At 44.5% G+C, this 24,658-nt stretch overlaps 1 protein-coding gene across 3 annotated transcripts in view; it reads right to left on the bottom strand.

Annotated features, from left to right (window-relative positions):
• The window catches only part of ARHGAP44 (Rho GTPase activating protein 44), a 160,967-nt gene extending 149,726 nt beyond the window's left edge, over window positions 1-11,241 (bottom strand). For all 3 annotated transcript variants that reach the window (XM_032431912.1, XM_032431913.1, XM_032431914.1), the window contains exon 1: window positions 11,006-11,241. In XM_032431912.1, the coding sequence (XP_032287803.1) occupies window positions 11,006-11,058 (53 nt within the window). In that variant the 5' untranslated portion in view covers window positions 11,059-11,241. The remainder of the gene's footprint in view (window positions 1-11,005) is intronic.
• Window positions 11,242-24,658: the final 13,417 nt, after the last annotated feature.

Raw genomic sequence — 24,658 nt, 5'->3', positions numbered from 1 at the left:
AAGAAAGAAAGAAAGAAAGAAAGAAAGAAAGAAAGAAAGAGAAAGAAAGAAAAGAAAGGGAAGGAAGGAAGAAAGAAAAGAAAGAAAAAGGAAGGAAGGAAGAAGGAAGGAAGGAAGGAAGGAAAAGAAAGGAAGAAAGGAAAGGAGGAAAGGAGGAAAGAAGGAAAGAAGGAAAGAAGAAGGAAAGGAAAGAAAGAAAGGAAAGAAAGGAAAGAAAGAAAGAAAATTACTTTCAAAGGGCATTTCTCTTACCCTTTCTCTGGAACTGCAGTAAGGAAATAAAGTGAAGAATTTTCTATTGGCAGAAATTTCATCATATGCTCTCTGTGGTTAAGGCGACATACAAGATACCCATTACCTGAAGCGAATGTGACATTATTTTTATTCAAGTCAAGAGCAGTTAATTAGCATTTGCAAAACCACCTAAACTGAAGTAACTGGAGGGACCCCGAGGCTACAGAGATCCACTGTTGGGGAGAGCAAGACCAGCGGACACATTTGCTTGTACCTGACCTACTTAGGACCCAGCCTGAATCTGGCTCTGTCCCTTTCTTGGTCCACCACTTCTAGCCTCCATTCCCCACCTGTAAAGTAAGGCTATAAAGAGCACCCAATTCATACAGATGTTGCAATGAGTCCATAAAAGTAATGCTTATGAAGCACACAGCCCAGGTCTCGGCTACAGGTGACATCGCTATGGCTTTTGAGGTTCTGTTCTTTCTGGGTCCATGAAGGACTGCCTTTGCCCACCCCATGTCAAGTGAGGTGTGGCCAGGTGATTTAGTTTGGCCAATGAAATGTGAGTAGAAGTGACATGTTACTTCCAGAAGAAGATACCAGGAACCAGGGTGTGACTGACCACATCCTCATTTACTGCCTCTGCCATCAGACAGGCAGGTGTGGAACAGAGCTATGGCAGCCTGGGTGCTCGGGGGACTACTCCCAGTCCCCACCAGCCAGGGTTGTAAGGTGCAGCGACGGGGAGGGTTTCTGACATGGTGGCATAACCTAGACCACCCCAAGTAATACAACAACTAATAGTGGGTATTAAATGAATGAGGCCATGAGCGTTATTGATACCTCCAGATTATTTCAAGTTTGTGACTAAACATAGAACAACCGGGTTTGATTTGGGAAAATAAGACAAATGGGTATGAATTTCAAGCTGTAATTCCCAGGTACTCAAGCCTATAAATAAAAATCAAAATGAATGCCTCATGTCAAAGAGACTTTCAGCACAGCAAGGGATAGTGGTAATACCTATGATTTATTGAGTGCTTATTATTCTCAGGGGTTATGCCAAGGATATTATATTTATTATCTTATTTAACCCTGGCAATAATCCCATAAAGTATGTGACATTCCAGTGTGGCAAGATGAGAGAGAATTTCTGTTCTCATTATTCTTCTCCCCATTGTAAGAAGGGCTTTAAAAAAAAAAAAATCAAAAATTAATCTTGACATGAGAAATAGTGGACGTCAGTAAGTCTGTTATCCTAAAGATGCTCCTCTGAAGGATCTCACAGTTTCAGATGCTCCTCTGAAGGATCTCACAGTTTCCTACAAAGGACAATGAAAATCAACAACTCCAATCATCCAGAGTTGAGAAAGAATGACCTTTGGTAGGCACAACTGTGGAGGGGCAGGGCAGAGGGCACTGTGTGGAGCAGGGGAACAAGAAGGAGTTCAAAGATGGGCAGTGGGAGAGGAGAGAGATTATACTCCTGGTTATACAGCCGTGGTAGAGGCCCCCATCTCCTGTCATCCCCAAGGAGGCTTTGTGACTAGTTCTAGCCAATGAAACATGAGCACAGGTGACATTTGTAAATTCCAGACCCCGGCATTTAAGCCAGTATGGCATCTCTACATTCTCTCTTCATCTCTAGCAGTGATTGAAAGCCATGTATTGAGATGAAGGAGGTGCAGGCATGGGGGAGGGAGGATGGATGCAGACTGGATCCCTAAATCACACATGGAGGAAAGCGGTCCTTGGAAGCCCCCACACTCACATCACATTTCATGTGAGCTTAAAATAAATTTCTACAAAGTTCAGCCACCGAGGTTCCAGAGCTCACGCGTTACCACAGCAGAGCCTAACCTACCCAAATACAACACAGAAGACTAAAGACTAAAGAACAAAATCAGCCCAAGGAAATCAAGAGGGAAAAATATTTTAAAAAGCAAAATTTATGACACATAGAAGAAGAAAACACTGATCAGGAGCTAATGAGAAAGAATTTTTTTTTTTTTTTTAAAGAAAAGATTAAACCTAAGAGCTGATTCTACGGGATGTGGAGGAAAGTAAAGCCCCTGGCAAAGCTGGTTAGCATGAAGAAAGAGAAAGAAGTGCAAATTAGGAGCTACGACTCTATACTCAAAGATTCTATTAAATTTTAAAATCATAATGAAACGAATGCCTTTCTACAAACTATGTTACTAAAAACGACTCAGGAAAAGACAGAAAGCGTAAATAGTCCGATGAAGAAACTGGGAAGCCTGTCAAAGATCTACCTCCAAAAAATGTCCTGGAAGAGTTGTTTCTAACCTTCAACGAACATGTTAGTTCCTTAACTCACTGCCCAGAAACAGAAGGAAGTGGGCAATTCATTTCACAAGGTTATAAAAATTTGGCAGGTGTAGCAAAAGAAAAAAAAATCCAGATGTTCTCATTTATGAATACTGAATGCCAAAATCCTAAATAAAACAACAACAAATTAAATCTAGCGGTATTTTTAAAAATTAACAAATCATAGTCAAATAAGATTGATTGCAGGGAGACAAGGAGAGCTCAATATTAGAAAATCTGTAGGGGGTCAAACCCATAAAACACAAGTTCTTCAAGGGTAGGAACTCTATTGCTGGTGTATCCCCAGTGAAAACAATGTCTGGAACATAGTAAGTGCTCAATAACGAATTTACAGCATAAATTGCTGAGTGAATATAGTTGAAGGGAAAAGATATGATGATCTTTAAAGACCATGAGAATACATTTAATCAAATTTAACTTTGGCGCCAAAGAAAAACCCAAAGTAAAAGAATAAAATTATGTAATAGGTAACGTGATTAAAAAACAAAATCTCTTGAGCCAATTATCATGCATTTCCATGAAGGATAGTAAAAAGACATGGAAGCCTACTTATTGCCCCAATAACTTAACACTGTTCTGTAAGTCCTAGACAATGCGATTAGACAAGAAAATAAGTATAAATACTGGTGAGGAAGAAGCAAAATGATTATTTGCAGAAAATATTAATGTCTACCTGGAAAAGTTGATAGCCTCAATTTTTGTAAAAAGTATTTAAAACTAATGAGATTGTTTAGGACAGTGGTTGTTAAGACAATTACACAAAAATCAATAGCTTTCTTACATTCCACCAATAAAGAGTAAAAAAAAAAAAAAAGAAGGCAAGAGTTGTGACAATGACAAATTACCTAAAAACAAAAGCAAAATCGTGCAAGACTTAAACAGACAAACCTGATTTTATAGGATCATAAACAGACTTGAATAAGCATACCCTATTCCCACAGGGGAAGAATTCTCCGCATACTCACTAACATAAAATTGTCAATCTCCTCCATCTTAATACATTCACTTATAAAAATGCCGAGGAAAAAAAATAAACAGGTAAGCAAAGCTAAGGAAACATAAGCAATTCTAATTTATAAGGCAATAATGTGTAGATTAGCTGTGGTAAAGGCACAACAAGATCCTCAGGCAAAGCTGTTGAGTTCTAATTGCCAAGCCAAGGAGTTGCCCTGGAGAAGCTGAGATTTGGGAACCAGACCAACTCCACTGCTCCTCCCACCCAAAGCATGGGACATCAACCCACCACTGCTCGCCTGGGCAGGTGGGCCTACCTCACATTCCTGCCAACTGACAGGTCAAGAGAACAAATTAGAAATCCTAGAAACAGATCCAAGTAGGTGAAACCTTTTAGTACATGATGACACTTCAATACAGTGGGACTGAACCACATTATTCAAGTTGATAGTAGGGTAACTACTTGGGGTTTCTAAAAGATTTTATTTATTCATTTGAGAGAGTGCATACACGAACAGGAGGGAGGGGCAGAGGGAGAAAGAATCCCAAACAGACTCCCCACTGAGCACAGAGCCCTACGCAGGGCTCGATCCCATGACCCTGAGATCCTGACCTGAGCCCAAATCAAGTTGGACGCTCAATCGACTGAGCCACCCAGGCACTCCCTTTTTTTTTTTTAAAGGAAAATTAGATGTGACACCCTAGTCATGTCATACACCAAAATTAATGACTGATGAATTTAAAGTCTGATGGTAAAATTAAATCACATAAATGGTAATGAAAACGTATGAATTTTTATGTAATCTCAGGCTGGGGAAAACATTCCTAAGCATAATATTTAAGCACAAACCATAAATTGATAGACTTTAGATCACAAAATATTATAAAAGACATAAAATATAAAAGGCAAAGAAACTACAGGGAGATGGGTGGGCATATGACAAAGCACAAATATGCTTAATATATTAAAAATTACCTAAAAATCAATAGGAAAACAGTTATGACATGACTTTAGAAAAATGGGCAAGACATATGCAGGCAGTTCAGAAAAGGGAAGAAACGTCCAGTCAACTTAAAAAATGCCCTGCGTCACTGGAAATTGAAAGAGAAGCAAAGAGGTTTTTCATTTATGCATTAACAAAGTTGTGATATTACTTCCTAAGAGGGTTAGGGGGAAGAAATTGGCAATTCTGCTGAGGATGTAAATATAACACGTGTGTATGTTTGGATGTATAAAATATACATTCAGGTGGTCTTAAAAACTCACATGGTCTTTGACCCAGAAATTCCACTTCTAAGACTTCATGCTAGGAAAGTAAACTAACGAAAAGTATTTGCTACGTGATTAGCAAAAGGAAATTGGTTGACTGTGGTGGAATATTATGTACCCTTGAAAAATTATACTGTAGATATATAGTTGTTGACAAATAGTTGTTGAAACGAGGTGATATTCAAGATGTAACACAGGAGGATAAAGCAGATTGCAAAAGAATAGACAGGATATGGTCTCTATCTCTTTTTTAAGAATACATGCCTATTAAAAACATAGAAAATGATATTCAAAATATTAAATGTGGTCCCCAGGTAGTGAGATTACTGGTCATGTTTTTCCTTCTTGCCCATCTATAAGTTTCTAAATTTCCTACCATAAACAAATATCATTTATGTAACCCAAAAGAAAGTTAAAAAAAGTAAATTGAATTCTGTGGGAAAATAAACATTTACTCTAAAAATAAACTCTAAAGTTGGAAAATGAAAGCAAAAACATCTGCTTTCCGGACAGAAAGGATAGTTTTAAATTGCTAGATGGCCACGTGCTTCCCAGGGGCGGTGGGGTCCCAGGTTCCAGCGTACTGAGATGCCCAGCATGCAATGAGAGCGCCCCTTGCTCTCCTCCTCTCCCCACAACCTTCTCTCTGACCTACGCCTGACTCGACGCAGAGCTGAAGCACGATTTTATTATTTGCTGTCATTACCAATATAGCATTTGAAATCCACTGTTCATTATTAATAAGAGGGATGCCTACTAATCCCCTCGAAAAGGGCCAACCCTAAATTACTGTTTTACTCACACGGCTGCTGATGCACTTTCTCTAGAGGCAAAAGAAAAAAAAAAAGTGGTCCTTATCACCCACCCTGAAGAATACTAATGAATACTGATACATTTCCTTGGTGGAGGTGAAGTGGGAGGGGATGTCATTAATTGCTGGTGAAGAGAACGGGTCTCTCACAATGACTTGCAGGTCTGGGGTAACAGCATTCTGCAGGAAGCCCTGCCAGCCTTACACGGATTGCTGAGAGCCGCCCAGCAGAAGGCTGAGAGCCGGCAGGTCTGCACAGTAAGGAGCTCAGAAGACGCCCGCAAAGAATATTCTCTCCAGATTTGCTAGCCTGCTCATCAATTGGTGAGTACATCCTGTTATTTCACATATATATACCAGAGCGGGTGGCAAGACATGAGCTTCCATAAAACTTGAATGAAAAACTTCGCGCTGAGACCTCATAAACGTGCACGGTGCTCCTTGCAGGGACCAGTGTGGGTCTGCCCAGCCCTGTGGGGCTGGCTAATAGGAGGACGTACAGGGCCTGCGTTGGTCTGACACAGGTCCGGCTCACGGGGCATCCATAATAGGTGGGGAACGAAGCCTTCTGATGACTAATTTAGAATCGGTTCTGACTTTGCCCCCGATGTCCTATGGACCGGGTCAGGGCTCTTAGGAGGCGTGCTGATGGGCAAGGCTGTGTCTCAGAGAAACCTTCAAGGAACAGATGCTCCTTGGCTTGGCTGTTTTAACCTAGAGGCTCTGCATCCTCAGCATCCAGCTCGGTCTGCCTGGCCTGCTGCATCTCCATCCCGAGAGCTGCATAGTGGCAAAGATGCTCAGCCAAGCTGTGCACCAAAAACCAAGCCCACCCGGGGCTGCATGCTGAGCAGTCTAGGAATGGAAAGCGGGGCTCTAGACAGAACTGTCTTCCGCTCCCAGCTCAGAGCCTCCAAAACCAAATAATCCAACCTGACTGCCCTGCTCTTGGAACGTCCATGCCCCCCTCCTGCACTTCCATTGCTCCTTGCCTACTCCCAGACACCACGAACATCACCCATTGTCACAGAGGGGCACGGTGCCCATTCAGAGCAACCACAGGACAATGGCCGTCACAACCTAAGAAGCCCTTTATGCTTAAGAGGCCAGGAGGACTGAGTGGGCAACAAGAGAAAAATGACAACGAACTTCATCAACCATTTGCTCAGCACTTGATGTGAGCCAGCCTCCCTTCAACCTCATAACGGTCCTCTAAAGTGGGGGCTACTGGGACCCCCATTGTGCAGACTTGGGTGGGGGAGATGGGAGAAATATCCTCTTCACCAGATCAAGGTGCCAGTTTAACTTCTCTTGTGTCTTGCAGTGAGCAGGTCTCTAAATTTCCGCTCAGGGCTTTATTCCACCCAACACAAACCAGTGCCACTTCCAAGAAAAATGGTATGCCTTTCAGGGTGCTTCTCACCCCAGCAACCAACAGATGCCCTTGAAGGTACAAAATGGCATATAAATCAGGCATGAACTAATCCCAGGAGTTTCTCCCGCCTCTGAATTGCTTTGCACGACTTCCGGATCCACAACACCTGGACCTTTGGCTCCCTTATTCATTCGGTTGTCAAAGAATTTCAGAGAACCTACTGTATGCCAGGTGTTAGGGCAGTTAGCTGTCCCTGCCCACAACGAACCTGAAGTCCAGAGGGCAAAATAAACAAGATAAAAATTGCGATACAACTTAAAAACAGCATGCCTTTAGAATACAGATTCCAAGAGAATGGGAATTTTGTCTACTCTGCGCTGTAATGTTTCTTGAACTCCAGCAGCGCCCGGCACAGAGCATTCAATAAATATTTACTGAATGAATGAAAAAATGGATGAACATATGGGTGTGTGCACGCCATAATGCATGTAACCCAGTAGTGATGATAGCGTTTGTCCAAAGATGCCTACAGCCGCTCTTGATTCAGCATTTCCTAGTGCGGAACGCGGTACAAGGCACATGGGGGCCCAGCCTTGCAGGGCCAGGGAATGCTTCCCAAAGGACGGAGTGAAATGAAGACATTGAAAGTGGAAAATTCAAAGCAGAAGGAACCTGTGCAGAGAATGGAGAAGCACACCTAGGAGGAGATGAAGCTCTTCCCAGTTAAAGGCAATGGGTTTTATAAACTCTCTTCACAGCCACTGAATGCCCTCTCTACTCAGATGTGAGCACTTAGGGGGAAAATACTACTAACTCCATGGTGGACACTGAAGCACAGATACTCCTATGTTGTTCAAGTGACTGGAGCTAGTCCCGAGCAGCTCTATATTCAGAACTCCAGAACCTACAACTTCCGGAAGGCAAGTGGGTAAAGAGCTATGGGGAGGGGCGCCTGGGTGGCTCAGTCGGTTAAGCGGCTGCCTTCGGCTCAGGTCATGATCCCAGGGTCTTGGGATCGAGCCCCGCATCGGGCTCCCTGCTCAGTGGGGAGCCTGCTTCTCCCTCTCCTCCCCACTCAGTGTTCTTACTTGCTATCTCTGTCTCTCGCTCTCAAATAAATAAAATCTTAAAAAAAAAAAAAAAAAAAGAGGTATGGGGAGGAGCGACCCCCACACCTATTGCCTGTCTTCCCTCAAAGACAGGAAAGCCATCACTTTCCAGACACCCAAGGACAAGAATCCAGTGGCTTACCAAAGCAACTCCATAAAGCAACCCAAACATTCAATCCGACGGCTTCTACGGATTCAAGAAATTAAAAAGCAATGCTAACCTCCTGCCTCACTGCAGTCTCAGGAAGTCAAAGTAAATGCTGTCCCTTTAATTTACCTTTTTATTTACCGTGGATGCTACAGTGAATGGTTTTAATCTTTTCAATAAGCATGAATTGAGCATCAACTGTCTACAAGGCATTGGGCTATAGACACCATACAATGGCGGTCAATACATTCTATTGGAGGCAGACAAGAAGACAAAAGATGAAAGCTAGGAGCATTTCAGAGCGAGGGGCACGGTGACAACCTTGAACAGGATGAGGGGTTAGACAGTGAATGGTGGAGGGTGGCCTCTCGAAGGCCTCTGAGCTAAGACCTGAATGATGAAGAACAGGCATATGGGCAGCGCAAGGGGGAAAACAGCAAGAACAAAGCCCCCAGACGGAAATGAGCTTGGGGTGTTCGGGGCAAGGAAGGCCACTGCGGCTGGGGCACAGTGAATGAAGAGCGGGTAGGACAGAATGCGTATGGAAAGACAAGGAGGAGTCAAGTCGGTAAGGTCTGATAGGCCCCCAGAAAGATCTGGGACGCTAAGTGCAAGGAGATGCCACTGGAAACTCTTAAGCAGCAAAGAAACATGAACTGATTTTTGCTTTAAAAAGTTCACTCTAAAGGTCATCAAAACGGATACGTATTAGCGAGACACAGGGGTGGACTGGCCCTCACTTTCCCTGGCGCGTAACACAACAGATACCATCTGATAAAGACAGCATTCATCCGCCAGCATCCACCAGAGTCCCGACAAACAAGTGGAAAGTACCACTCTCTTGGTGACCAGTTGCTTGGACTTCCAAGAATGTGCTTTCAAATAAGCTCACTTATTCTGAAGCCCAGCGTCCCCTCTTCCTGGGTCATTCCCTCTGTGGAGGAGGGTTAAAAAAAAAAAAAAAAAAGGTTCTATGCCCAAGGCTCATAAATCTCACCACTTTGAAAGACGCCCTGGAAAGAGAAAGAAGAGTTGGTTGGTTTCCGGCGCGCCAGGGAGAAAGCCTGAATACCTTGCTCACATTTCCATTCAAGCACTGAACTGAAACCCCAAGACCAAGCAGGACCAGCAATCCCAGTTTATGGTGGGGGCGGGGGGGGGGGCTCCTGATCGCTTTAGAAAGAAATCAAGATATTCAAGACAGGTCAGCTCGACGGTCATCTGCTAAACGACCAGGACAGGAAAACACTATTTCAGTGTCCAACATATCAGAAAAGCAGCCCACGTGAGGATCTATCTGTGGCCATACCATGCCAGAAATCTGGGCTAATCTGACTCTGCTATTCATAAATTCTCCCTCATGTGAAAGCCCATGTGTTTGGGAAAGGGAAATGAATCCAAGTCAATTTTAGACATTGTTACTTGGAAACCATCTGGAGTCCCTGGAAGCAGAAGAAACCACCGCATCCCCTGCCCTCGGATGCCCACCAGAATTGGGGCAGTATGCTTACCTGGGAGTTTCGCCGGCCCTATTCCCCAGGGATGTCCCCACCCTGCCAGATGCCAGCCAGGCTCCACTACCCACCCCAGAAAGGTATTTGGTTTCCGCGTAAACCTAGTGGAGAGCCCTCCATGTGTGGAGCCTGCTCTTGAACTGCACCCAAGGCTGGGTTCTCAGCTTTCCACTTTGCTTTAGAAAACTGCACACCTGAATTCCTCGGCCACACAGCAGCAAGGGAAATCCCTCCCCAGGAGCAGAAGTTCCATGAAAAATCCCCTCTACCCAACACCCCTGTGTTCACAGCATGTCTAGCTTTGGAAGAGACCCACCAGAATCCTTATGTAACGTTAATAGATGCTGGCACCCTGCAGAGCGGCTCCTGGAGACACTAGCCCAGATGTAGCCCATTTTCGAGGCAATGACAGCAGGCTGGGTCCTGCAGCTTCCTAGGGCCCGGCTCTTCCTGACTGTAGGGCCTCTCTGTTCCCCTCCCCTACCTGGCTGTGATCCTCCGCTTATCTCATCTTCCAGAGGAGTTGGACCTCCCTTTCTGCAGGCTCCCTCCCTCTGCTGAAATCAGTCTTAGGACCAAGCCGACAGCAGCGCCATTCCACCAGCACCTTCCCTGCCCCCTCTCCCCCTCACCCCTTCAGATCCCCTTTCCAACACCTATGGCCTTAAGAAACCCGGCCAATTAAGAGATCCAGAATCTCGTACAGTCATAGTCCCAGAAAACAAACACGGCAGGAGGCGCAGGCTCAGCTCTGCCAAGCCGACCAGGCCCAACACTTCCCCCCGGACCCCCCGGGAAGCCTGAACTCGGCGCAGGGGAGGGAATCTTCGGAGAGCGAATGCGGGTCGGCTGCCTCCAGCACAATCAGAGCAAACACCTGTTTCCAGGAAGCCAGGCGGCCGGGGGCGGGGTGGGGGGGGGGGGCAAGAGGGGAGTCCCGGGGAAAGGCAGGGAGGACAGGGTGAAGGGGCAGCCGGGGACGTAGGTAAAGGATGCGTCACACTTTGCGCTTGGCAACCGGAGCCCGGGCGCAGCGGGCAGAGCCAGAGAAGGGCTCCCGGGGCTGGGAAGTTCCGAGAGGAGGGGTCGCGCCCGCGAGCAGTCCCGGAGGGGCCGGCGCAGGGGCAGGCACGGCGGGGAGGGAGGGAAGGAGGGAAGGGAGGCCGGGAGGCCGGGGGGGCTCCATCACCTGCGCGCCCGGCGGCGGCAGCCTCGCCGGCGCGCACCGGGGAACCTACCTGCCCACCGTCTGGTTGGCCAGCTGGCGCATGCGATTGAACTGCTTCTTCATCGTGGCCCCGCTGCCGCGCTGGCCCGGGAGCTGGGCAAGGACGGAGCAGCCCGGAGCCCGCCGCAGGTTACATGGCTCCCGCGCCGAGCCTCCCGGGCGGCGGCGGCGGCACTGCGGAGCCTCCGGGAGCCGTCTGGCCCGCGCGCGCGGCTCCCTCCCCAGGGCACCGCCGCCTACTCCTCCGCCCGCCGCGGCGCCCGCTGCCGCATCCTCCTCACGCGCGCCGCCGCGCCTGCATGGTGACGCCCGCGGCCGCCCTCGGCGCCGGCCAGGTCCGCCCGGCCGCCTGCCCCCAGCCCCTCTCCGGCGCGGGGACCCGGGAGTCTCCGCAGGCTGCTGGCCGGCTGGCCGGGTGGTCCCCGCTGCGCCTGTGCGGCGGGCGCCGTGCATTCTGGGACTTGTAGTCCTGCGCCCCGCTGCCCACCTTTCCGCGTGCAAAGTTTGCAAGGACCGAGGTGCTCGGCGGGCGGGTGGGGAGGAATGCTTTGCACTGTAGCACTCCAGGAAGGGAGAGGTTTCGACGCTTTAAAAATAGCAAAGTGGAACCAAGACTACAACAGCAAAGAAGGAAAGTGAGCATCTGTCTTCCATTGTATTTTAAGTGAATGTGAGGCATGGCTGTTTTGAATTCACAGGAAGGAGATTTATGCAGGCGGGTACGTGGCTCATAAAATTGCATAAGGCCACCTGATACTTGTTGAGGTGCCTAGTTAAGCTCCGCGGGCCCAGGGCCTGACCGAGCATAGCATGCATCCCAGAAGTTTCGTCCTTAATTTTTACCAAACACAAGAGGTAACCAGAGCCAAAATAGAAGAAGGGTGTAAGAATAGTGTTACCTACCGTGCCTATGGAACCAGACTGACTGGGGCAACTTTCTTGTATGACTTAGATTCCAGTCTCATAACTGTTCCCATTTCCCTTGCACCTCCGGGGGACCAAGGGGCATCAGCTGTGGCAGGCCTGGAACAGTCTACACAGCAGTTTCCCATTGGCATCAGTTGGCTCCTTGAAAAGGGGTCCTGACCTTCTTTGTGCAGGCTCCATCCTTAGGAAAAAGATAGGTGATTGCAATTAGGTTTTTTTTTTAATTATTATTTTTTTTAAAGATTTTATTTATTTGAGAGAGAGAGCATGAGAGGGAGAAGCAGACTCCCTACTGAGCAGGGAGCCCGATGCAGGACTCGATCCCGGGACTCCAGGATCATGACCTGAGCCGAAGGCAGTCGCTCAACCAACTGAGCCACCCAGGCGCCCGCAATTAGGTTTTATCATCCCCCTGTCAAGTAGTCGGGTGGTAGGGGCTTTGGATCAGATAAGAGTTCGTATATTGGACTTCTAAACACCAATTATATAACCTTTGGAAAAAATTACATAATCTCTGTAAGCCTTGGTTTTCCCATCTCTAATAGAGAAATAATATTGCCCGGTAGGTAGCAAAGATAGAGAACTATTTGCTAAATTACCACTAATTAAATAACATACATTTCTATGTAGTACATTATGTCATATTCGTTTACTACAAATATGATTATAGTTAGCATAATAGAGCAGAATGCCATTCCTACAACAGAATTACTAATCTGATAAATGAAAGAACTTTTTTGCAGTGGTGTATTTTGCATATGTTGATTATAGTTGCAAGATGTCCTAAATATGGTTCAAAGTATCTTGCTGGCCTGCTGAACAAAAGATGGTTTGAGGCAAGTCTTGGCTGAATGAACATGAGATCTTTAATTAATTGTGAATTTAGCCTCTGCTTATTAGGTCAGGCAGCTCCAGCCAATTAATAAGTGAAGGCATGATGTGCTTAGTTTTATACAAACTGACATTACGTCCACTTTGAGATATTTTTAACAACCAAGACACAGCATGGTATTTAAATGTATAAATAAGAGATATTAAAAGTCACTGTATGACTTTTAGCAACACTATCTCTAACATCTAGAACTGCACTGTCCCATACAGTAGCCACCAATCGCAGGCGGCTATTGAAATTTAATTAAAATTAAATGAAATTAAAAATTTAATTCCTCAGTCATCCTAGCCACATTGTAAGTGCCTAATAGCCACACGGGCTGTATTGGACAGTCTAATATAGAATATTCCTATCCTCTCAGAAAGTTCTACCGGGGGTGGGGGGAGGTGGTGCCTGGGTGGTTCGGTTGGTTAAGCATCTGCCTTTGGCTCAGTTAAGCATCTGCCTTTGGCTCAGATCATGATCCCACGGTCCTGGGATCAAGTCCCGCAATGGGCTCCCTGCTCAGTGGGGAGCCTGCTTCTCCCGCTCCTCCCCGCTCCTGTTCCCTCGTGCTCTCTCTGTCTCTCTCTCAAATAAATAAATAAAATCTTTAAAAAAAGAAAGCTCTATTGGACAACACTAGTACTAGGGAACTCTGTAAGACAATTCCAAAATCGTGTCAGTCTGTCTTCAATCCAGGGACATATCAGTTCTAAAAGGGGACTTTCTACTTATTCACAAACACAGCCTACCCTGCTAGAGTGTTTTGTTTTGTATTTTTTTAATTAACGGATGGCTTCTTTACATATTTCCTGTTCTCCTATGAGATTTTCCTCCACTCGGGAAGCAGCTCATGTTTTTTTCTTTCCTACCCAGGGACAGGATGACAGTGCAGAAAAAAGAGAAAGGGGTGTCAGGTCTACTCATCTGATCTTTCAAAGCAGGCTTCAGAAACACGTGTGAGAATAGACTTTTTAAAGAAAAGTGTCTTTGAGTTTCAGGAATACAGGCTTTGGAACTTTAATAGTCCATACCAAAAATGGTTGAGTCTGAAGAACACACCGTCCTGCCTTTTCTAGATAAAGAATTCCCAGGCTGTGAGGTGTTGAAGATGATGATAGGGGAGTGGAAGGGGAGAGAGGGCGAGGAAAAGGAGATGACTCCTGCAGAGATTTGATTATGGTTCAAAATTTCGCTGCCTGTACCTATGAAAAGGGATTATACTTCACCTTCCCGATGAGGTCAAGATCGATCATGCAATTCTCTTTGGACATAGAACATGCACAGGGTGATTGGTGCCACTCCTGAGCAGATTGGTAGGAGTCATTTTGTGATCCTCCCCCCTCCTTTTTTCAGTCTGCCTTATGACCAGCAATGACCCCATTAAGGGCTGCCGTGGATCAGAGTCACAACCATCCAGCGGGGGTGAAAAAGAATACCTTTGTGGTTATAAGTCAGAGGTCTGGGGATTATTTGTTATAGCAGCATAATCAAGTCTGAGCTGACTACTACAGAGCATACCTCTAAGGAAGATCACTTGCTCCTGGCTCCTTCCCATGGTCAAAAAAAAAAAACAAACTTCAGTTTGGTTCAGGGAGGCTGGAGGTAACTCTATCAGGAAGCTGTAGTACAGGACCTTTGCATCACTTCTTCCATGGGAAGGCTAGTAGTGGCAAAGCTCACAGAGACCCTGTGCCTTTGAAGGCCCAGGGGCAGTAAGGATACCCATGTGGAGTGCCCAAAGTCCCTAACCCCAGTCCTCGGGTGGCTCCAGAGTTCCCTGCACCAAGCCATGTGCAAGGGTTTGTATACCATGAGGGTATACAAAAGTACCTGAACGAGCTGCGTGTTTTTGCCACTGGGATCGAAGATGACAAGAAAGCAAGCCACGGCCAAGATTTGGAATACAGAAGCTCCGAATTGCCAGAAATTAAATAAGAAGAGACTTCAAATTCAGTGCATTTGAAGGAGGAGAAGGGGAGGAGTGGAGAAGGAGGAGGAAAAGGAAGATGGAAGAGGGAAAGGGGGAGGGAAGAGAAAGGGAAAGAAGAGAAGGAGAAAGAAGGAAGAAGATTCTATTTCTTATATACTCGACTTTGATCTATGGAAGGATTTCACTTCCGGCTCCGTATTGCCCTTAAGTGCAGCCACATGACTTGCTTTGCCCGACCAAATATGGGCTTCTTACTTCCCTCAACAATGTGGTAGAACTATTTATCCGAGATGTGTTTCCTTTGAAATCCGATATGCCACTTAGGAGGCTCTGAATTAGAGTAGTTTTAGCATCTTCATTCTGAGTCCAAACATTCGGTCCAATGTGGGCATCAGCAGAGACGTGTGGTTATTTAAACATAACTTTAAATAAAGTTATATAAAATTAGAAATTCAGTTCCTCAACTACACTAGCCACTTTTCAAATACCCAAAGACCCTGTGTGGCTAGTGGCTACCATATCAGACAGCGTAAAATAGAACTTTCGCAACATCGTCACAGTAAATTCTTTTGGACAGCGCTAGTCTATAGAACAGAATTCAAAATACAGGATCCAGCAGAACAGAGAAAACTGAGCAGCAGGTGACAAAACTCAGTGTAATTATGGCCCGTTATTTTTTTTTTTTTTTGATCTCTCCAGGCTACTCTGCTCACCTACTACATGGGAGGTTGTAGTATAGAATCTCAAGCCATAAATTTTGGGGGATCAATGAATTGACCAAACAATTTGCTCAATAAACTGCTTTTGCCTGGGTATGCCTAAGCCTTCCAGCCTTTAAGACATCCCAAATAATATTCAGTGCTACGCTATAAATAAAGGGTATTACTTATCCTTTTTAGATTCCAATCACCTTTATACCTACAGGTATAAAATCTACACCATTGAGCCGTATCTGGTAAGTCTAAAGATTCTTTTAAACAAGGTGATAGATGTTGCCACCTTCGGGCAGTATCAGTTCCAATGTTTCAGCTTTCTTGGATCTGTACCCTGGCCAGAGCCTTATCATGGGCAGAGCGTATTTCCCTACCTAGTAACTTTGGACCCGACTGTGTGACTGACTCGGCCAATGGCACATGGGTAGAAGTGACCTATGTCACCTCCAGCCTGTGCATTATGAGGCTTTGTACATTTTCCCTTTGTCCTCTTCACCTTTTCCACCAACATTAAGAAGCACTTCACCTAGGTGCCCATCGTCTCTCACCTTGGGCTATTTAACAAACACTTGTGGGGCAGACCACCGCTGAAATGAAAGAAGTAATTGATGAATTCACTTTAGGACAGGTTATTTTTAAAAGATAGATAAAGCTAATAGGTCTAAAGAAAGGGAAAAAGAAGCAAGACGGAGACACATCACCTTAGGAACGAGAAAAAGGATTTAATCATAGGTGCAAAAAAATTATGAGAGAATGTGCAATTTTATGTTTACTTATTTTAAAATAAGCTCTGTTTTCACTCGGGAAATATAAATTGCTACAGATGTTTCAAAAGTGGGCGGCAAGAATGAGTAGACCAAGAACACTAAAGAAATTGGAAACATTGTCACAGAATAACACTCTCCAAAGTAATCAGGCCCAGATAGTTTTATGGGGAGCTGTTTAAAAGATTCAAGGAACAGATTAATTCCTCTGCTATTTAAAGAGTTCCAGAACACAGAAATAGAATGAAAGCAACCCAATTCATTTTATGAAATTGGCTTAACCCTGTTACCTAACCTAATGAAGATAGCACAAACACAAAAACAACCTACCAATATCACTTACACAATAAAAATTGTGAATAAAACAAATTAACTAATAAAATGTTAATGAATAAATTCTGACAGCTTATGTGCTTATGTATAAATGCATATACATTTTAATGGTGTTTATTGAAGAATAAATAATTCAGATAGATTAAAAAATGAAAATCATGCATATTCTCGCTAACCAAGATAACATTATGAATTTATAAATATATTTCAAAAATGGAATCACACTTGTTAGGTCAATATGTTCTTTGCTGTCTTCTGTTATTCTAAATATCTCTATGATTAACACACTGGTGGCTGAAACTACACACATACTTATTTCCTTAAGATCAAAATTGAAGAATTAGAATTTCTGCACTATGTTTTTTTTTTTTTTTAAAGATTTTATTTATTTTTTTGACAGAGAGAGACACAGTGAGAGAGGGAACACAAGCAGGAGGAGTGGGAGAGGGAGAAGCAGACTCCCCGCTGAGCAGGGAGCCCAATGCGGGGCTCGATCCCAGGACCCTGGGATCATGACCTGAGCTGAAGGCAGACGCTTGACAACTGAGCCACCCAGGCGCCCCTGCACTATGTTTTTTAAGCTTCTTTTGTATTGCCAAATTATTCCTCTAGATAAAAAATAAAAACATTTTGCAGGCCCACTTCTTGTGCATAAATTTTCTATTTTCCCCACACCCTGACCTACACTATTATACTTTTGATAATCTTGCCAGATGAGTAGATGAGAAATGGCATTATAGTGCTATTTTAATTTGCATTTTTAAAAATCACATTAAGACATTTTGCCCACATGTTTCATGACTAGTCAGGTTTTCTTCTTCAATTAATTGCTGATTTCTTCATCTCCTCAGCCCATTTTTCTGTGATGGGCTTCCATATATTCTCAGTGATTTTTAAAAGCTCATAATAGGTAATAGAATTTCCAGAGCAGATGATGAAGAAATAAGCATAAAAATGTTAAAAAAAAAGAACTCAACATTTTGCAAAGCTGAAGAAAGGCTCAAGTCAAAATTAAAATAATTTACCAAGTGCCAGAAAATATTACTGTGGGGAGGGAAGGGGGAACCCCATACACATCTTGGTAAAACTTCTGAATTTCAAAGATAACATGCTGTACTGTATATTTGAAAGTTGCTAAGGGTAAATCTTAAGAGTTCTCATCACAAGAAAAAAAAATTATAACTATGTATGGAATAAGTATAATGAGACTTACTGTAGTGATCATTCTGCAATATATACTTACAGCAACTCATTATATTGCACACCTGAAACTAATATAATGTCATATGTCAATTACATGTCAATTTTTAAAACCAAAAACAGCAACAAACAAGAAAAGATACAAGCATATATAGGTACTATTCAGAGAGAAGTTTGTGAAGAAAAAAGCTGATTCTCTTGTACCTGTAACACTCAATGCCAATAAAATTTGGAACCACATTTCCAGAGCTCCAACAGAAACAGGTTGTGGCTCAAATGCAACTCAAAAAGTTTGTACCTGGTCCAACATTCACAAACAATGGCAAAAGAAAGTTATTTTTAAACATGTAATGAATGACTGGAAAGGTTTATTGGCCGCCCATTCTCTAAACTATATTACTAAAAAAATCATTCCTTCCAAAAGAAGTAAAAAATCAAAATAAAGAGCAAGACAGAACGATTTCTGCATGATCTTGGGGGGAGACAATGATTTCTTGAACATGACACTAAAAACTCTCACCTTAAAGGAAATATTGGTAAATGGGACTACTTCACAATGAAGGACTTTGATTTATCAGGTGACACCATTAGGAGAATGAAAAAAACGATCGATGCTCAGAGCACAAGAAGTTGTTTACAATATACAAAACAGTCAAAGGACTCAACTTCAGAATATATAAAGGATCCTACAATCCAATAGGAAAAAGGCAGAAAACCTAAAAGAAAAATGGACGAGACTTGAATAGCCACTTTACTGCAAAGACAAATCCCAAATGGTTGAAGAATATATGAAAAGTTGCTCGGCGTCATTAGTCATCTAGTATATGCCAATCGATTTTACAGTGAAACACCACAACATACTCACAGAATAGCTAAAATTGAAAAAGACTGTTAGAACCGAGTGTGGTTGAGGGTGCAGAGCAACTGGAACTCATATGTTTTGGGCAGAGGGAACTCAGTACAAGCACTTCAGAAACTGTTTTGCATTATCCACTAAGGCTTAGCAGTAGGCATACCCCATAACCCAATAATTTCAATGTTCTACAGAAATGTGTACATATTTCAAAAATCATGTGCTAGAATGTATCAGCAAAATTTCTGATAGTCAAAAATTGGAAACAATTGAAATGTCCATCAACAGGAGAGCAGATAGGGGCACCTGGCTGGCTCAGTCCGTAGAGCCCACAGCTCTTGATCTCGGGGTCGTGAGTTCGAGCCCCACGTTGGGTACAGCAATTACTTAAATAAATGAACTTTAAAAAACAAAACAAAAGGGGTGCCTGGGTGACTCAGTCAATTAAGCATCTGCTTTTGGCTCAGGTCATGATCCCAGGACCCTGGGATCAAGTGCTGCTTTGGGCTGCCTCCTCAGCGGGGTGTCTGCTTCTCCCTCTGCCCCTCCCCCACTGCTCATGTGCTCTCTCTCTCTCAAATAAGCAAATAAAATCTTTAAAAAAATAAAAAACAAAACAAAACAAAACAAGCCAGTAGAGCAGATAAATGAAAGGATAAAGCAGACAAATGCCATTCATATAGTGGAATACTATATGGCAAGGAAAATGGATGCATTCACCCAACAGCAGGTAAAAACACAGATGAACCTCACGAGAAAAAACCTGAGCAGGAAAAGGCAGCTTCAGAAGTGTACTTTTTATTTGATTCCATTTATATAAAGTTCAAAAACAGACAAAAACAAATTGATGGTAATAGAAGTCAGGATAGTAGGTACCTGTGTTGGGGGAGAAAGATATGCTAGAAGGAGGTGAGACTGGTGGCCTAGCCCCTGAATCCTGTCAGCTGAACAACCGAATATAAGTGAAAGTGGACAGGGGTTCTAGATCCTTCGGGTGGCTTATATTTAAGGTGACCTGGTTTGCCTGGGACAGTCTTCGATATGCCTGTTGTCTTGGCCTTCTATTGGATAGAGCATTTGTCCTGGACAAAAGTGTTCTGATCTAGATGATAAATTACATGGTCACCCCCGCTGGACCCTGTCTTCATCAGACCTGTTCCCCTTGGGAAGTGTCCATGTGAACCCTTATCTATTTGGTGTGCAACAGAAACAGAGGGCTCAGATCCTGCCCTGGGCTTGGAAGAACAGCAAGAACACAGGATTCAGCATGCCAATCTGAATTGGGCCACAGTACTCAAAGAACACCAGTTCTCCACCCCGGAGAAGTCCAAGCTGACTTTGGCTTGGAGGTCCCTTGGCTGAGCATGATACCAAGGAAGTAAGATCACACTTTTTGAGGAGCCCCTTAGGCTGATAGCAGTAATAAGTGGAAAGTCCCTGGACTTCCCTCTCGGCAGCTGTGGCTCTAATTCCCTGGTCTGGAGGCTGGGAAGCCCATAGCCCCATCTCAAAACAACCCAATCTTAGTAGCTATAGGATCCTCTAGTCTCAAAGAATATACACTCATGTTCCATTTTTAGAACAAAAGCCAGGAACAGTGGGTCCTTCTTTCCGTTACTGGATAAAGGGCATTTCTCAACATTTGGAGGTGATGTGAGTGTTAAAATGATAAAGGGGACTTCCTATAATCTAGGCATGTGGGGGAGTCAAGATTCCCACTTTGAGCCAGAACGGGAGATGGTTATTCATCTCCCTGTAATGATAAACACAGGTATTCATTTATGATGCGGCTGACGACAATGACAATGTGATTATATTATTAGTAGTATTTGTGATGGTTGATTTTATGTGTCGTTTTAACTGGATGCAGGGATGCCCACGTAGCTGGTGAAACATTATTTCTGGGTGTGTCTCTGAGGGTATTTCTGGAAAAGATTGCCTTTGAATCAGAAGACTGAGCAAAGAAGAGCCATACTCACCAATGTGGTTGGGTGTCATCCAGGTTGTGGAGGGCCCAAACAGAACAAAAAGTAGAGGAAGGAAGGGCAGATTCTCTCTCTCTTCTTGAGCTGGGCCATACATCTTGTCCTGCAATCCTCCGCCGGAGCTCCTGGTTCTCGGGCCAACTTCAGCTTCTCATATCCCGTGAATATGGTAAGTTCTCATTTATGTTCAAGCCTTTGTATAGGCTGTCCCCTCTGCCTGGAATGCATGTAACCCTTTTGCCTGGCCAACTGCTATGTCATTAGTGGTCTCCTCTGAAGAGTCCTTGACCATCCTCCCTACCTAAGATTTTATGAAATGCCCTTCCTATAACACCTACTGCATGGGAGTCGTATGCACTTACTCCCACATAAGCACTTATCAGACTATGTTGTCCTTCCTTCTTTACCTGGCTTCTTCTCCAGATGACAAAATTCTTGAAAGCAGGGGTTGTGTGTGAGCCATCTACAGTTTGTGCCTCTTCAAAACCTGTTCCCCCTTTTGCTAATAGCAACTCAATTTTCCCATAGAAAAAAAAATCTCACTTTCTCTGCTGTCAGTCCATGAGAGTCAAATGACCCCACTCCACAGCTCAAGGATGAATGGGGGATCCAGACCCTGTGAATGAATGTATACCTCATGCTCATGGCCACAGAGGTGGGTTCCAGGATGGGCCCACTGAGAGAGAGAGAGCAGTGAGGTTTCTGCTGTGACTCTTAGGAATGCAAAACTCTCTTTTTGCTGGAACTGCTAATCTGAAAGATGGACACCTGGGGCTTCTGACAACCTGTGCTCTTCTTGCTTCTACATGGGGAGAGCCCACCAGAAATTTAAGGGTGGAGAAGGGAAGGCAGAGCCATAGCATGAAGCAAGATCAAACCTTGTCTAAACGAGGGCTTGGGACCCCCTTTCAAGGGCTCCTTGCAAGATATCTCAGTTCCTGCACGTGGCTTACGTGCTCACTGATGGGAAAATGAGAGTCAGGAATAAATTTAGGAGAGAAAAATAAAAAACTGACTCTTACTTAGGGAGTCTGTGCGTATCTTTGATGCCCAATGCATTCCGCATTACTATTCAGTTTGCTCAGTTGCTAACCTGATGAAAACAGTGGGTTGGCTAAGATGTGTGTGTGTGCATGTACGTGACGGGAGGGTCTGTTCCTTTCCACAAAAGTCTTCATCATGTTAGTGTTACCAGTGGTAAATACAGGTGAGATGTGTACCGTTCGAGATCAGGGGCTTTGGAGATAAAAACGTCTGGCAGCTGGCTCTATATATTTAAGGTGTAGAATCTTAAACAATTGACTGAGCCTCTCTGAGCCTCAGTTTCTTCGTATGTAAAATGGGAGTAACAGTAGCTTCAAGCCATTGCGAGAACACAGGAAATGGCACCCATGAAGGGCGTGGCCCAGTACCTGTTCTATCATATAGTCGGGGAAAAAAGCTCACGTCTTTTTCAAAATAAACATTTTATTTAAAAATATATTTATATATATATATATTTTTTTAAAAGAACACATGCCAACTTTGGTACTTTAGCCATTGCTTCTTTTCCTGGTAATCCACATTTCTTTCTGGTAAGGTATAGTTGAGCAAGGGAGACCAATGTGAACACAACACACAGATCCCCACAGAAAATGCATGCTGGCTTTTTTTATTTCTTTGCAAAGCACCTCTTTGGGTTTCTCCAAGGAAGGGCTTCAAGCCCCCTCTTTCCTCACTGCGGGCCCACTGGAGGGGAGCTCTAGGGAGCAGGGTGGGTTCCCTTCCTTTGGAAAATACTAGAATAGCATCCAGGATCCCCACCATGATACTCCCCCTTTCCATAAACACTCAGGAGCTGTTAAACCATTTAGAGAGGAAACTCAGGTGGCCAGCGTCCACGATGGGAGCTGGTGATTAAAGAAGCATGAGATGTTCAGGAGTTTGTTGGTCCTAATCCATTGGGGAAATCACCAAATCCTAGAATCAGAATCATTACTGCTATGTTGTTGACCCTAGCGAGTCCTATTACAATTTCCCTGGTAGATAGAGGATAGAGAAATTCTTCCCAGATCTTTCCCTGTCTTGAAATCATCTTCTTGTGCATAGGCTCAACCTAGCCAGCGGTCCTCTGAAAATGTCGATTCTAGAACCAAAGCCAGCTCCTTAGCACAACCTGAGCAGCTCTTGCAACTATAGGACCATCTCGTTCCAGGACCTGGGTTCCACGTGTCTAGTAATATCATCTGAGAAAGAACGAGCAGTCTCGGCATCTGAACCACCCTGCTGGTTATACTTGGTTATAGGAAAACGAAGACCCCAGACTCTTTTTACTCTGAGTTGGCTCATCCCTGAAAGCAAACTGTGTGCCCGCCCTAGTGGGCTTCCCACTGTGAGGAATGAAGGCCTGGAGGGGAAGGCCGAGTGCTTTGCTCCTAACGGGCAGTGCTTACCATGGGCACCCCTCCCCCACCCCAGTGTCCCTTTTGCATAGAGAGCTTGTTATAAGAGTCAAAGACAGGGACTAGAGAAAACAATAATAATTATAATAAAAGTTTCCTTCACCCTTCCCTGATTTTCAAGGGGCTTCTGTATCCGGCAATAAAAAACAAACCCCAAGCTCTCACAGATGTTTTAAGTGATGGGGGATACAGAGAGATCGCCCAAGTACCATACTGTGGCTGTTGGATCCCAGAGACAAGACAAACTGGTAGCGTGGGTGATAACGTTTGGCAGAAAAGGGACCCTCTGCTCTCCCTTCTGGAAAAATGAAGACCACTCCCCCCCCCCCTTTTTTTTTTATCAGAGCTAAAGGGCTTCTGGTTGAGGACTGGGAGATTCCCGGTGTTCTAGCTTGTAGGAACCGCAGCTCCCCAGTCACAGAATCTGAACCATGGGTACTTTGTCTGGTTAGTAGTGGATGTCTGGGGATTGGTGCACTTGGCACAGATCAGACGTCAGGGAACCGTCCGTTGGAGGAGTCAACTTGATGCGGGAGCTTTCAGCCAGGTCCGCATTTGTGTCTGGAAGAGCTGATGGAGTTTAAATATATTTTGAAAAGGATTGTCTTGAATTCTTGGGATAGGGTTTTTTTTGTTGTTTTTTGGTTTTGTTTTTTTATATCCAGATCAGATATAAATGTCTTTGAATGGCAAAGGCCACCAGGGCACAGACCCTTGACTATTCAGGTGGAAACTCTCTTGACTTCCCTCCCTCCCTTTCTTTCCTTTTCTTCTTCCCTTCCTCCCTTCCTTCTTTTCCTTCCTTCCTCCCTTCCTTCTTTTCCTTCTTTCCTTCCTTCCCTCCTTCCTTCTTTCTTTCCTTCCTTCCTTCCCTCCTTCCTTCCTTCTTTCCTTCCTTCCTTCCCTTCCTCCCTTCCCTTCTTCCATCCTTCTTTCTTCCTCCCTCCCCTTCTTCCATCCTTCTTTCTTCCTCCCTCCCTCCCTCTCCTTATAACAGAATGCGTGCTGTCTCGATAATATTGTTAGAAGCAGGGCTACTACTAATGAGCACTATCTTCACGAGAGCATTTGCACAGATGCGTTTTCTGACTCTGTTGAGTAAGTTTGAACCCACGCGGCTGCAGCAACATTGGGATTAGCGGCAAACTCTGTGTCTGTTAGGCCTGCTTCACCACGGGAGTCCCAGGTATCTAGAGAAAACCACATGTGGCTACTTCCAGGCTCTAAGAGCATTAAGAAGCTCAAATGTGGCTGTCTTCAGAAGTCTCCGTACATCTCCTAGTCATGTCCCATTGATCTCCAGAAAAGAGGACACACTTAAGAGTTTAAAAGTACTTAAAATAAAAACTCCCACTAGGAGACAGATGAATTAACATGGTCTGTCTGATCCACTGGGTGCAGCCAACTTCTCCGAGTTTCTCCCAGGTATCCCTAGTTTTATACTGTAAATGTCACATCTGATCGATGGACAGTGTGTGAATACGGAGCCTGTGGGAAGGGGCTGAGACTAAGAATCCAGGGGTCTGCTCTGTGATGCGTGTGTATCAGTACTGGTTAATATCCTACAAAGGTCTGTAGGCAAGTGTACAGTCTTAACAAAGTACAGCGGCTTCCTGACCAAGTCTCGTCCTTCTGCCCCA

Source organism: Phoca vitulina, unplaced genomic scaffold (assembly GCF_004348235.1).
Source record: "Phoca vitulina isolate PV1807 unplaced genomic scaffold, GSC_HSeal_1.0 scaffold47, whole genome shotgun sequence".
Classification (NCBI taxonomy): Eukaryota; Metazoa; Chordata; class Mammalia; order Carnivora; family Phocidae; genus Phoca; species Phoca vitulina.
This window is presented reverse-complemented; position numbering and strand designations above follow the sequence as displayed.